Source organism: Bacidia gigantensis (genome assembly GCF_019456465.1).
Source record: "Bacidia gigantensis strain McMullin 20006 chromosome Unknown contig_156, whole genome shotgun sequence".
NCBI lineage: Eukaryota > Fungi > Ascomycota > Lecanoromycetes > Lecanorales > Ramalinaceae > Bacidia > Bacidia gigantensis.
The window spans coordinates 1,248,927-1,262,344 of record NW_025408594.1 but is presented as its reverse complement, the minus strand read 5'-3'; the positions used below and the strand labels follow the sequence as shown (position 1 = coordinate 1,262,344).

The 13,418-nt window shown below is 48.4% G+C and overlaps 6 protein-coding genes across 6 annotated transcripts; 3 read left to right on the top strand and 3 right to left on the bottom strand.

The window, feature by feature from the left end:
- Positions 1 to 1,249: 1,249 nt before the first annotated feature.
- Positions 1,250 to 1,743, bottom strand: KY384_002668 (uncharacterized protein; the record flags this gene model as incomplete). The annotated part of the gene is made up of 3 exons (XM_044811190.1): positions 1,250 to 1,341; positions 1,553 to 1,631; positions 1,663 to 1,743. The coding sequence occupies 3 exons, from the start codon at positions 1,741 to 1,743 to the stop codon at positions 1,250 to 1,252; spliced, it is 252 nt and encodes an 83-aa protein (XP_044672073.1).
- A 468-nt stretch (positions 1,744 to 2,211) lies between these two features.
- KY384_002667 (uncharacterized protein) lies at positions 2,212 to 4,017 on the bottom strand (the record flags this gene model as incomplete). Its single annotated transcript, XM_044811189.1, has 3 exons — positions 2,212 to 2,781; positions 2,831 to 3,682; positions 3,739 to 4,017. 3 exons carry the CDS (start codon positions 4,015 to 4,017, stop codon positions 2,212 to 2,214), a joined length of 1,701 nt encoding a protein of 566 aa, XP_044672072.1.
- Positions 4,018 to 4,457: 440 nt separating this feature from the next.
- KY384_002666 (uncharacterized protein) lies at positions 4,458 to 5,605 on the bottom strand (the record flags this gene model as incomplete). The annotated part of the gene is made up of 2 exons (XM_044811188.1): positions 4,458 to 5,053; positions 5,311 to 5,605. 2 exons carry the CDS (start codon positions 5,603 to 5,605, stop codon positions 4,458 to 4,460), a joined length of 891 nt encoding a protein of 296 aa, XP_044672071.1.
- Positions 5,606 to 6,193: 588 nt separating this feature from the next.
- CDC2 (Cell division control protein 2) lies at positions 6,194 to 7,315 on the top strand (the record flags this gene model as incomplete). Its single annotated transcript, XM_044811187.1, has 4 exons — positions 6,194 to 6,230; positions 6,282 to 6,790; positions 6,840 to 7,003; positions 7,054 to 7,315. 4 exons carry the CDS (start codon positions 6,194 to 6,196, stop codon positions 7,313 to 7,315), a joined length of 972 nt encoding a protein of 323 aa, XP_044672070.1.
- A 957-nt stretch (positions 7,316 to 8,272) lies between these two features.
- Positions 8,273 to 11,175, top strand: KY384_002664 (uncharacterized protein; the record flags this gene model as incomplete). The annotated part of the gene is made up of 2 exons (XM_044811186.1): positions 8,273 to 8,737; positions 8,974 to 11,175. 2 exons carry the CDS (start codon positions 8,273 to 8,275, stop codon positions 11,173 to 11,175), a joined length of 2,667 nt encoding a protein of 888 aa, XP_044672069.1.
- Positions 11,176 to 11,706: 531 nt separating this feature from the next.
- Positions 11,707 to 13,322, top strand: KY384_002663 (uncharacterized protein; the record flags this gene model as incomplete). Its single annotated transcript, XM_044811185.1, has 3 exons — positions 11,707 to 11,933; positions 11,984 to 12,281; positions 12,333 to 13,322. The coding sequence occupies 3 exons, from the start codon at positions 11,707 to 11,709 to the stop codon at positions 13,320 to 13,322; spliced, it is 1,515 nt and encodes a 504-aa protein (XP_044672068.1).
- Positions 13,323 to 13,418: the final 96 nt, after the last annotated feature.

Here is a 13,418-nt window from a genome sequence, read left to right as displayed (position 1 = left end):
AGGTCTGTTCATATTTGACTGTCTTCGGACGCCGTGAACCTCAGATGAAGGAAAGGAGCTGGACGCAAGCAGAGAGATGCTTAGGGTTTTGGGGGCCTTTAGGCTTATGCAAGAGTTTGAGGGCTGGTACTCAGGGCACTTTAAGATAACGCATATTTCCGATAAATCCGCAGGTTTGGACCCTTTTTTTAAAACTAAGTTATAACGATCGAATACAATAAATTCAAATTCTTAAAATCTATTTGATATATTAAGAACATAAATCAGATATATTTTAAAATTAATTAGGTATATTTTCATAGTGGAAATACTTATTCTATATCAGCCGTTTCCCAAAAAGGTTAATAATATGACTTATTTAAAACTGCGCTGAGTAATCCACTACTTGGTAGAATCTACCATACGTCGTCTGGACTTCGTCGAGGAAAACTATGGCCTGTAAACCTCTGCCTACCGCAATGACGGATGCCGCGCTGGCCGTGGCGCTGATATGCAGCACTACAATCATCGCAATCTTCGATCCACATGGATCTAATAGCATGAACCTTCTGGGCGAGCTCAATTACCTGTTGCATGAACGATTCTTCAAGGACCCCAACACCAATATCTACGAAGTCCCTTGGTACACACAAAGCATCATACATCCCTCAGCAATCGTCTTCTGCATCTCCATCCTCGTGTTCGCCTCGACCAGCTTGGTGTTCTACCGCTTGCACGCGCGAGACCAATACCGAGATCGTGTACTGGCGGGGCTCGCCATTCTTGGTGTCCTTGTGCCCTTGATGGATGGTGCCAAGGGTACAAAGTTGAAGGATACATGGCAAATTACCTTGCCTTGGGCATACACGTTAGGACTTATATCAAGTGCGATTGGTCATTGGGTCTGGAGGCTTTTGCCGCAGGAGAAGCCGATAGTAATTGACTACGACTACGACTGGGATGAGAAAATACGGGCAGGGCAGAAGCTTCCGTACTGATCGAGTGATCGAAATGACGAAGACAGAGCAAGTGAAGTGGGAGAGAGTATGGGTGATATGCGAAGAGAAGCCAATACTCTGTCTAGTTCGAACATCTTTTGAACGGGAGATCGCTCCGACAGTCCTTGCATGCTCGATGGTCACCTTCCCTTCCATCGACATTGGGAACGACCATCCTCGGCGCTCAATTTCAGGCGCCTCAGGTACGTTTGATGTCGACTTTGGTCTTGTCTGCTAGGCGTCAGCTTTCTCAGCAGCTACTCCGATAGTCTTCACCCACAGAAAGCAACGTAGTCTTTCAAGCCTTTGGCCCGGTCCGTGGCGGGATGGGGATAGTACCATGCAGCATCCTTAGCTTCGGTCCCTGGAGAAAGGCATCAGACAGGCTCATAGGGAGTGGGCAGCGCCTCAGCTTACCGTCGACGTTGATGTTGTAGTAACTCCCGCTTCCTTTCCACGGCTACAGTGAATCAGAAATCAGCATGGCCCCCTCGACAGCAATCTGGTTCATAAAAGGGCACTCTGTGCTTAGACACATGATCTCAAGGGTGTTCGGGACTGGGGAAGGTACTTACACAAATCGTCGTAAGCGAGGAATCGCTCAGTACAGATTTGTCCACTGTCTCTGGTGGGAACTTCACGTGGTGAGCGATACTACAATCGAACATATCGGACCCAAGCCTACGTAAACATTTCCCTCAACAAATTCGTACGAATCGGTTTCGGCGATCACTTTGCCATTGAATGTTGCCGTAGCGTGAGGCATTCTGAGAAGCAGAAGGTAGTAGATGGTTCGTAAAATCTTGTTCCCGTATCTTGAATGTGGTTCTTTGAATAGAATTAAAAGTGTAGTGGGGATGCTGCGTGCTTTTTACGCGGAAATTTCTGTCAAAGCAAAATAATGGCGCAGCCGCTTTGTTGCGCGTCGCATTCGAAATTCAAAAATGAGGAATCAACTACGGACTGTTGACCCTATCATTTACAGATGCTCATCTGCATTTGTCAGAACTCAGCAGGAATCTCTCGTGTTAGATGGCTGTTTATACCGCACTTTCATTAAAGCTTCAAGTGAAATTCATATGATTTGATTGTGCTTTCGTAAATCATGCCATAGCCTTTAATTGTGTATGTGGACGTATGAAGCCACAACCATGCGCCACTTCAGTCACGCTTCGTCTCATACGCTAGGTTTCGTTCCAACCCATTGTCTTACGTTCATTCACGTCAGTCTTGACTAGAGCTTCGCTTGCTCACCATCTTCGGACGTCTTCAAAGCATTGCCAATCAATTCCGTTAAAGCCAGCACCTTCTCTTCTTGGAATCTTCGGCCAACAAGCTGGACGCCCACATGAGCGCCATCGTAAATCTCGGGATCATAGTCTTCATGAACTTGCTTGTCAAGATCGCTCAGTGGCTGAAAGTTCTCGTCGATACGATCGATATTCTTGTCGATATTTGTGACTGGTATTGCACATGCGGTGTAGTCCAACGTATTGATGATTGTTGTGTATCCGTAGTATCTATATCGGCCATGTCTTGCCGCCGCAAATGGCGCGATTGGCATAATGAAGGCATCCGCAGGCTGACCTGTCCCACTTTGTGTGGATGTGCTGTTCCAGTAGTCAAGGTACTCCTTTTGGAATGAGCGTTTTGCGACGTTGTTCGCTGCGATTGCAGTAGCGTCGGCTTGCTTGTTGGGTTCATCCTTGCCGTAAGACCCTACAATCTGAGGCAGAGCTGGCTCGCCAGAAAGCCTAAGATTCTTGTGGATATCATGACCTCCATCATAGACGTATGCTTTGCCCTGTCTGCTTGTGAGTGGCCTGCTCTTTCCGCACAGTTCAAAGACTTACGCAGAGAGAAGTACCTCGTGAGTGGGCTGGGGGGCGCCATTCAAAGATTTGGTGTCCTTGCTGTTCGAGAGCCTTGACTACCGTGTCTATCGCCCTACGCACAGGTGGATGTGGTGTCACTGTGCCATCGAACTTCAAGACGCCAAAAGCGAATTGTTCGGAAACTTTCGCCGCTTGTTCATCACGCCAAGGCAGCTCCAAGCAGAGTGGGTCTCGCAACCAGGGCTGTTGGCTCAACAATGCCTTGAAGGCTAATTTCAGTGATACAGGGGAGTGGGATATCGGGCCATTGACTGAAAGTACACTCGTTTGTCCATCTATGCTGTTGGCCATGCCATCATACGGCAAGCGACCAAACGAAGGCCTGATACCATACAGGCCGTTGAAGCTTGCTGGAATCCTGATGCTGCCGCCAATATCTGTACCAAAACCTAACGGGGAGCCGTATAAGCCCATGAGTGCGCCCTCGCCACCCGAGCTGCCTCCGCTTGATAATTCTCGGTTCTTAGGATTGGTAGTGGTGCCAATGATATTGTTGACAGTCTCGCCAAACATGAGGGATTGGGGTACGCTTGTTTTGCAGTAGAGCACTGCACCTAGAGCCCGGAGCTCTTTGACCAACTCACTTTCGAAGAGCTTTTCTTGTCCCGTGCCCTTTTTTCCCTCAAAGGTGCCAATCCACCCTACGTAAGCCATGGAGGTCTCAACACCTTTGACGTGAAATTGATCCTTTAAACTGATTGGCAATCCATGCAGCGGCCCGATTGGTTTTTTATTACTGGCATAGTATTCATCTAATCGCGTAGCGTCTGATACAGCCGCATCAAAGAACATCTCATGCAAGCAATTCACCTTGCGCTCTTAGTTGGAGCCAAAAAGACGTTCCCCGCTGGCTAGATGGGACTCACAAGCTGCTGAGCAAGAGCTGCACGATGGCAGAATGCTTTCGTTACTTCCACAACCTTCCATTCACCGTTCGTTGTCTTCTGGACAATGCCTGAAGCATCCGTCTCAGTAATCTGGATCTCGCGCCGAGACAGATGTGTTTTTACAGATGACTCGGTTACATCTCGTTGTTCTTCTATCGAGGGGACACTGGCTAGTCGCCATTCTTTTGGTATTGAGTCACTGATAGCCTTACGTTTAGCCTCGGCAATATCTTGCCAAGGAGTTTCGCGAGCAGTCATTCTACCCGATGTCCTTCGTTATGGAGAGAAGCAGCTTGAGCCGTTTTTTCTCTGCACTCTCCTTCGCAGAAAAGGAATGTATTGATGAAAGATTCTTCAGCCGAAGGAGACGAGGGGTTACATATCTTAGCGCCGATTCGCCAGTTAGCCGCAAGCTAACGCTTTCCAGCTGCCTCGTCAAGAAAGAAGTGAAGCAAACATGGCTACACGAAATTCATAGGGGTGAAAGGGGGGCAGCTACGACCTTAAAAATCCGGCTTGTAGGGTATTTTTCTAGGGTCTGCCTCTCTAACAGTGGCCTTGATACTGGACTTGGCGTGGCCATGTTCCGATCGATCAACCTTTGGTAGGTGAAGATGTCCTCAAAGCGTAGGAACAAGGCGGCCATCGAGTACAACTCGTAAAAGCCCTGAAATTCAGTCCAGTGATGAGCAAGCTAGTCAAGCTTTCTTCTCGTTTGATGGTACTTCGACATGCATTTGCCGCACACTGAGATTGATCCTTTTACCAGCCATCCAGCCACGCCAACCAGAGTAGTCGTCCGTCCTAAGAGTGCTTTCGGCTGGCCAATCATGGAGCCAGTCCGGACAGGTCTTTGGGATGACTTTAGGGACTCCATGCCATGCAAATCGTGACGGCCCATCTAGATATATGGCATCTCCAGAATGCAGGCGGAAGACCTTGTGCTTTGGTTCTGATTCCGAGTCTGGTTGTAAAGCTGCTATAAAGAGGGCGTCACAGCCAAGACTAATGCTTACCAACGCGTTGTCACACTGTTCACTTACATCTCGATGCATGCTAAGAGAGTCACCCGGATTGTATATGTTCATTATGGCAGCTTCTGGCCGCACATTTGGGAATAGAGTCTTGATGAAAAGATCAATTTCCTTTGGAAAAGGAGGTGGATCCTCCGGTGGGTATCGCTTCTCTGTCCAATCATACTGACCTCCAAGGGTCATCCATCGTAATTTAGAATTCAAAAACTGTGAAGTATTGAAGGCTCTATGATTGTCTTGGTCAAAAGGATAGAAAAGCTCTGATGCACCCTGCGAGAGACTGAAGAACGAGCAGTAACGCACGTGGTTTGGATATTCCTTCTTCTGTGAATGATGATCAGAATGATACGGTAGACTATGGGTCAAATGGACATTGGTTTTATGGCGTGGGCTTGCAAGACAGTCATGTAACAAATTTGAGAGCAAACATGCTTGTGCTTGCTTGGGAACCATATTCGGTACGATACGCAAGCCTAGGACGTCAGAAAGAGGACGTTAGTGATCATATCAGACTTACCTGGTAGCCCCTCTACAGCAAAAACGCGAGCACCCTCACAATTGACGGGTTTACCACCATTCGAATGTAGAGGTGCAATGAGATCCTTACACGCAGCAGCAATGATTTCGCTTGAGATTACACTCTCAAGACTCACGGTTGCATTGATTCCGGAAGTCGGAAGACTGTGCGTATCAATGAGATTAGCAGAAGCGCCCGTCTCACTCCAGTGATGACTCTTTCGATATTGTTTGAAGAGCTTCTTGACCCTCTCGGGTGGGAGCTCTCGGCTATCGAGCATGTTAATTGTCGCCATAATGCACAAAGAATACAAATTGCGTGTTTTGAAAAGTGGAACCTGCGCGGTGGGGGCGGCGAGTCCCTAATTCTTAGGCGCCGTGGCGCTGACGCCATTAGAAGAGATGACCCAGGGACCGGACAAAACCAGGGACCGGACGGTTTCAAATATATGCAGCCAGGATATAGCGTGCGCTGTATTCTGCCCCTAAAAGTATGAGTCTTAAGCTAGAAATCTTTGCTAGTGTTCATACCTAAAGAGTCGCGTACTCTCAGTCCTGCAGACTCTAAAACCTACGTATTTCTAAAACCGTCCGGTCCCTGGGTCATCTCTTCTAGCGTGTTCACTGGAATCTGTGTTTACAGTCCAACGACCAAGCCTTTTCATCGTTGTCGCAATGGGATTGATGATACTCAACACAGCAAAATTGCAGGCGTAACTACTAACAATTGATAGCCATTGCTCGCCATGAGACTTTCAAAACTCTGAACGCGGAACCCCAACACCCTTCAATTATCTACCGTGACTTACTTGGGGTTTGATGCAGCGCTGGTCTGCCATTGAAGGTCAAGAGCATTGATCTAGCAACTCAACTAAAGCAACAATATGGAGAACTACCAGAAGCTGGAGAAAATTGGCGAGGGTCAGGCAGACCAAGCCCAAGGATCACATGTCGCGCTAATATCTAATCTAGGAACCTATGGAGTGGTATACAAAGCCCGCGACCTGACACACCCTTCTCGCATTGTTGCTTTAAAGAAGATCCGACTTGAGGCTGAAGATGAAGGAGTCCCAAGCACTGCCATACGAGAGATTTCTCTTCTGAAAGAGATGAACGACCCAAATATCGTCAAACTGTTCAACATCGTTCACGCCGATGGCCACAAACTCTATCTCGTATTCGAATTCCTAGATCTCGATTTGAAGAAGTATATGGAAGCGCTCCCAGTCAGCGATGGAGGAAGAGGCAAGCCCTTACAAGGGACAAGTATGGATATGGGCCGCTTAGGCTTAGGTGAAGCCATGGTTAAAAAGTTCATGAGCCAGCTTGTTGAGGGTGTGCGGTACTGTCATAGTCATAGAATCTTGCACAGGGATCTCAAGCCGCAGAACCTGCTCATTGATCGAGATGGCAATCTCAAACTTGCCGACTTCGGGTTGGCAAGGGCGTTTGGAGTTCCTCTGCGAACGTATACCCATGAAGTTAGACGCTCGCGATATGAATCTCATTCCTCACTGACCATTGTCACAGGTTGTCACATTATGGTATAGATCGCCAGAGATCCTGCTGGGTGGTCGACAATACTCTACGGGTGTTGATATGTGGTCAATCGGTTGCATCTTTGCAGAGATGTGCACCAGGAAGCCTCTGTTTCCCGGGGATTCTGAAATTGATGAGATTTTTAAAATCTTCAGGTGTGTCATCGTCGGCTATTGCTGCCTCTTCCTAGGCTAATGTTCTGTAGGATCTTGGGAACTCCTGATGAAAACGCTTGGCCTGGTGTCACATCTTTTCCGGACTATAAAACAAGTTTTCCAAAATGGACCCGTGATATGACAAAAGCGCTCGTGGCAGGTCTAGATGATAATGGCCTCGATCTGCTTGACGCCATGCTGGTCTATGATCCGGCGGGAAGGATCTCGGCCAAACAAGCGTGCATGCACCCATATTTTGAGCTTGGTAGCGCTGCATATTCGGGGAGGCAGAAGGTCAATGGCTACCACTGAGATGACGAAGGCCGGCTTTATCTGAATTGCTATCTATAACGGCGTTGGTGAACTAGAGCTTGGTGTGTTTGCAAACAGCAGGAAAACAATGAGCGACATTCCTAAACAATTGGGCATATACAGGATGCATGGTTACGTGTGTTTGTGATGATGTATCTTTGGATGCTGGCGTTGGCTAGTGCTGCGAGCTTGCCTGGATAGTAGTTTGGTGGGTCAAAGGAAAGAATGTGGGAAAAGTCCGAGCACCGGTCTGACTCAGAAGCTTGCTTGTTGCTCTTCCATTTCAGTAATACCTACAATTTCGAGAGGTTGTGATCCATAATCAGATCACCAGACGATTCGCTCCCGAGCAATTAGATCTGTATGTGGGCTTTTAAGGCGCCCCGCCTCTTCCCGCGCTAGCCAGCCTTACCCAAAAATGGTTGCCACCTCGGACGATATGATCGTCTCTCGTGCACAGCACCAGAGGCGTTGAAGGTCGAGGTCAGCCAACATCGATGGCTCCGTTGATATGTAATAATCTCGCGGGAGCCAGCTCAGCCAAAATCCATGTCGTACCACAACCCTTGGAGCCTGAAGTCGCGCTTCAGCAACTTTGGTCTGACCACCTTGACGGATGACCTGCATATGGCCCCCAAGAAACATGACTCCTAAGGCTGAACTAAGCAGTCTTGTGCAGTCTACAAGCGGCACCAACCCCCTGAGACAGGGCAGTGCCGGCGCTACAGGCACCAGTGCAGGTGCGGAGCTGCTTCGTGTGCTACCGAAGTGACTGGTTGTAAGTACCAACATTTAAAATGCTGCCCTCCCTCTTTCCTCAGGAGACCCATCCTTCCTCCTGCACTGCGTTTGCGAGTCTGCAGAACGGGCCCATAGCCCTAATGCTTCTTTTCGCTTTATTCTGTATTAGTATTTAAGATTGTTGGTTTTGAGTCTGCTTTTTGGTCTTGCTCCAGAATGAGCGGCAGCGAAAGTGGCAGTGGCAGTGGTAGACAGACTGGCTATCGAAAATATGAGAATGCTGAAGCCCCCTTCCAAGACACCTCAAACTCCACTTCGATAGTGAAAGAATCTCCACAAGCCACCATTGACAAATTCTGGACAAAATTCAGCACAAAATACCCTGGTACGGTACATAGTGTGCTCCCGTCCGACATTTTCGCCAAGAAAAAAGCAACCAAGACCCGAAAAGGCTCAGTCCAGGGCAAGGGCGCTGTCAAGTCGTACGATGACGCGGCAAACGAATGCAAGCGCGCTGTGGAGAGGATTGCTAGAGAATGTCGGCGCGTCAACAAGAAGTATAGAGATCAGCACTTCGATATTGAGTACGACCTAAAGGCATGGCCTTACACACGGAATTGCCTCGACGGGCTTGGTTATATTGCAGAAAGACGGTACCCTAAAGCGGTCAAACGCGTCCCGGTAAGTAATTGAAAAGGGCAGCTCATGAGGGTTGGTAAATCGGAACACATCACACTATATCTCTGGTGCGGGATAAAAGGGCTACTATTTCTTCCATAATTGCCTTACGAGGCTCGCTTTAGGTTTAACCTCCATATAGCTGCCCTATGAGCAAAGGTTTTGGAGTTTGGTGTGGCTGTGTTCCGATTCTTCGACCCACTTTATGGCGAGTGAGTGAATTGCGCTGACGTGGATAGGACATCTTTGAAAAGCCGGAATTCTTCATCGAGGGTGCTACTGCGAGCGATGTGAGACAAGGCAACACAGGCGATTGCTGGTTCTTGTCAGCCCTGACTGCCATAAGCAACAAGACAACCTTAATTGACAGAGTCTGTGTTGCTCGAGATGAAGTGGTGGGTGTCTACGGATTTGTATTCCACAGAGATGGCGAATGGTGCCATACAGTGGTCGACGACAAGCTCTATCTGACCGCTCCGGACTGGTGGGAAAGCCATTCCAATGAGAAGCAATACTTCGAGGATGTTCATCGTTTCCAAGCTCATGAAGCCGAGAACAGCTATCGAAAATCATTTCAACGGGGCTCAAAAAGCCTTTTTTTCGCGCAGTGCAGAGAGGAGAATGAAACTTGGCTCCCCTTGATGGAGAAAGCCTACGCGAAGGCACACGGGGACTACAGCGCTATTGAGGGGGGCTTTGCAGGAGAAGCTGTAGAAGATTTGACCGGCGGTGTGACCACAGAGATTTTTACGCCTGACATTCTCGACAAAGAATACTTCTGGAATAATGAGATTAGCAAAGTCAACGACGAATTCCTCTTCAGCTGCTTCACTGGCACGTTTGATAAATGGCTTGGGAGCGACTCCGGGGATAAAGATGGCGCCAGGTTGGGTATCGTTCGACAGCATGCTTACTCAATAATGGAAGCTGTGGAGATAAAAGGTCAAAGATTACTAAAGATTCGCAATCCATGGGGTACTGACGAGTGGCGCGGGGCCTGGTCAGACGGGTCGGAGCAATGGAATTCTGAATGGTTGGAGCTGCTTGATCACAAATTTGGTGATGATGGCATGTTTTGGATCTCCTTTGCGGACTTGATTGAGAAATACAGTGTGTTTGAACGCACGAGACTCTTTGATCAAAGTTGGTCCATTGCACAACAATGGACTTCTGTTGACGTGCCGTGGTCTGCCGACTATAATGATACCAAATTCATGATCACTTTGACGAAGACGAGCCCCATTGTCATTGTCTTGTCGCAACTTGACAATCGCTACTGGAGAGGCTTGGAAGGTCAATACGACTTCAAGCTTCATTATCGCTTGGACAAAGACGGCGAAGAGGACTACATTGTCCGCAGCTACAGCAATTATTTCATGGGCCGTTCTGTGAGCACCGACCTGGTTTTAGAACCTGGAACGTACTCAGTACTCATGAAGATCACTGCAAAACGCAATTCTGCACTCACGACTCCAGCGAGTATTGTGAGGGACAATTGCAAGATTCGACCCAACAAATTGATACAGATTGGCCTCTCGTACGACTTGGCTTTTGCTAAAGGAGACATAAAGGAGACCGAAGAAGAAAAACAGAACCGTGCAGCGCTAGACGTCAAGAAACAAGAGGCGCGTAGGATCAAGCAGCGCGCGGAAGTGAGTGCTAAGCAAAGGAAAGATTGGGAAACCGAGAAAAGAGAAAGGGCGAGGAAGAAGCGCCGAGACCAGAAACGGAAAGATTATCGCCTCGAGAAGGAGGGGAAAGCAAAGCTTAAAGATTCAGGAGAGGATCCAGGAAAAGTGAAATCTGAGAAGGAGATTGAGGGGAATGATAAAAATGGCAATGAAATGGTAGTCGTCGAGCGACCAAAAGAGGGAAAAGAAGAGAGTGGTAAAGCAGACAAAGAAGCCGTAAAGCAACAGTCGCCAGAGACAACACCACCCGAAGGCACATCTCAGGTCAATGACAGGGATTCGAATGACGACACGGAAGCCGCGCAAGGGCAGTCCAAAACAAACCAGACTGTCGACACTGACGCGCCCCAAGAGCAAGCTAAGGAAGACCAACCGGATGTGGCAGAAGCAGATGACAAGGACGACTACCTCTACGATAGTGACGCTTCATTTGAGAGCAGCATCGACAGTGTCCTCGACCTCGATGAGGATGTACCTGCCACGGACCAAAGTGCAGCTGGCACGGCCGATGCTACGAATGACGAAGATCCTGAGATCGAGAACGATCCTTGGAATGCTTGCTGCATAGTGGGCCTGCGTGTCTACAACAAGGATAGTGGATGTTCCATCAAAGTCGTACGGCCTAGGTCAGGAGAAGATAAAGCGGGCTTGGAGGTCGATGATGTTAGCAAGAGCGTCAGTGAGGAGAAGCAGACAAGTGCCGGTGGGGATGGAAGCGTGAAGACGGAAGTGAAGTTGGGTGTTGAATGATGTCGTCGAGCTATTAAAACTCGGCTACTCTATCCTGTCATCAGTCCTCATGGGCCCCTTCTGCTCATTGTGACATCAAAACAAGCCGATCAATAGAATACGAGGCACAAATTAGCGTGGTTAAACCGGAAGTGATACGATGCACCTTCTGGCTCCATCACACCTGCCAGTATTCTTGACGCAACAATTCAGAGCGCTGCTGATGGAAGTCACTCAATCACGTTAGACTCGAAATCTCGCTGCTCATGTAAAATGGCGGCCGAATCTAAGTCTACAGAAGGTTGGTCCTTCCAGGTTGAAAAGCAAGCGGATGACGCGAGAGTCATCAATCTTGTTCCCTCTTGCCATCTTTGGCGTTGCTATAGACTCCTTTCTACTTTAGCCCCAAATGAGCGCCTCCCCTGCCTCTGTATTCAGAGTCTGCTCTTTGTTTCTCCTGTTGTTTGCGTATAAATCTTGAAAACCTTACCATGCTTGCCCGCTTTGGGATTGCTTTCACTTTATGCTTGTCTAAATCTACACAATTTTAAGATGGCTACGACCCTTTTCGACAAGATCGGTGTCGACATTGGCCCTGTCGGTATCGCTAACGCCGTTTCTCTCTTCGAGATTCGACTCGACCAAAGATTCGTAGTCCTGAGAGGTCGTCGAGATGAGGCCGCTAGTGCCTCATTAAGTGGCATAGTCTTCCTTTCCCTGTCACAAAGTCTTCCCATGCGGGAGATTTACATCCGTTATACAATTCAGAGGAAAATAGGGTAGGCTACAAAAGATTCACATGGCCATGAATTTGGCTAAAGAGAAACAGTTGGATCTCATCACGCGCCGCTAATGTTCATTATCGCTCTCCTGAAATTCTCTTTCGAAACGTCATTTCCTTGAAGGGCCAAGAAAAATTGCAGGCTGGCGATCATGAGCTTCCTTTCCGCTGGGAGGTGCCTGGCAATACGGCAGAGAGCCTTGAGGGTTTGCGCTCAACTTGGGTCATACATCACTTGAAGGCTACACTCAAAAGGCAGTCAACACAATCCAAAAAGGAGACGAATACATACGTTCGAGTTATAAGAATACCAAACGAGACGGATGACAGGCTTCATGTTCCTTCAGTATGCCCCTGTTATCCCTCTTGCGCCCTTAGACTGACACAATACTATTAGTTCATAAGCAAGACTTGGCCTGAAAAATTGGAAGCGGAGATCCAAATCTCTCCAAGGGCTGTACTTTTTGGTTCAACAGTCAAAGTCGACTTTTTGTTAACGACCAATCTGGCAGAATTGAAGATTCCAGCTGTAGCAATTACCCTTGTTCAAATCAACAAGTGTAGATCTGAACATCGAGTCAAAATCGTCAAAGAAACGCGCCCCCTAGACGACGTGGTGGCAGAATCGGACGGTTACGAATGCGAGATCTATACCTTCTCAGTGCCACTATCTTTGCCGCGAAGTTTGCAAACCTGTCTCCAAGACTATGAGCATCCCGACCTTAGAGTCAGACATAAGCTAGAAATCAAGATCCATCTCGAGCATCCGCACGTCCCAGTCTCTACTCTTGAGGCTGGCATGCCCATTTTCATCTTCATATCTCCCGATTTACCATTCAACCAAGACAACGCAGTGACCGCTACCTCGGCCGAAATCGCTCTTGTAGCCAGAAGCACGGGAGGCACGTTCCTCCCTCCATACGAAAACCATACTTGGGACGAGATCTATGAAGGTATTGACGCAGAACGCTACTTGGCGCCCCGAGAGGGAGCCAACGCGCCTGCCAGGAGACCGGACCTCGCAATGACAACCTTGCAAGCAGGGAGTGGAAGCTCGGACGTACTTCCATCTAGGCTCGGTGACTCACATGACCGCGGAGAAATCGACCATACAGCTGCGTCAAGCAGCCAAATAGAAGACAGTGCGAGGAACGAGCAAGGTACGCCTGGCGTGATCCAGCCTGATACATCGACACAAGGGCAAGAGCCCAAGCAGCAGCATGGCCATTACGACATAGAAAATATGTCCAAAGTTCCAGGTTACGAGACTGCTGCGCAATCTGCATCCAATCTCTCCTCTAAACGGGGGCCTCCGTCGTATGATGCGGCAACGCAATCAACGACTTCTGGCAATGACGACGGGCAGCAGACCTCTCCCAGAGAATGATCGAAATTTAGCAAGCCGCATTAGCATTTAATCATTTCACATGCCTCGATTGCTGATGGAGTATCGCTTGCAAAGACATGAAACGCTCGAACATGA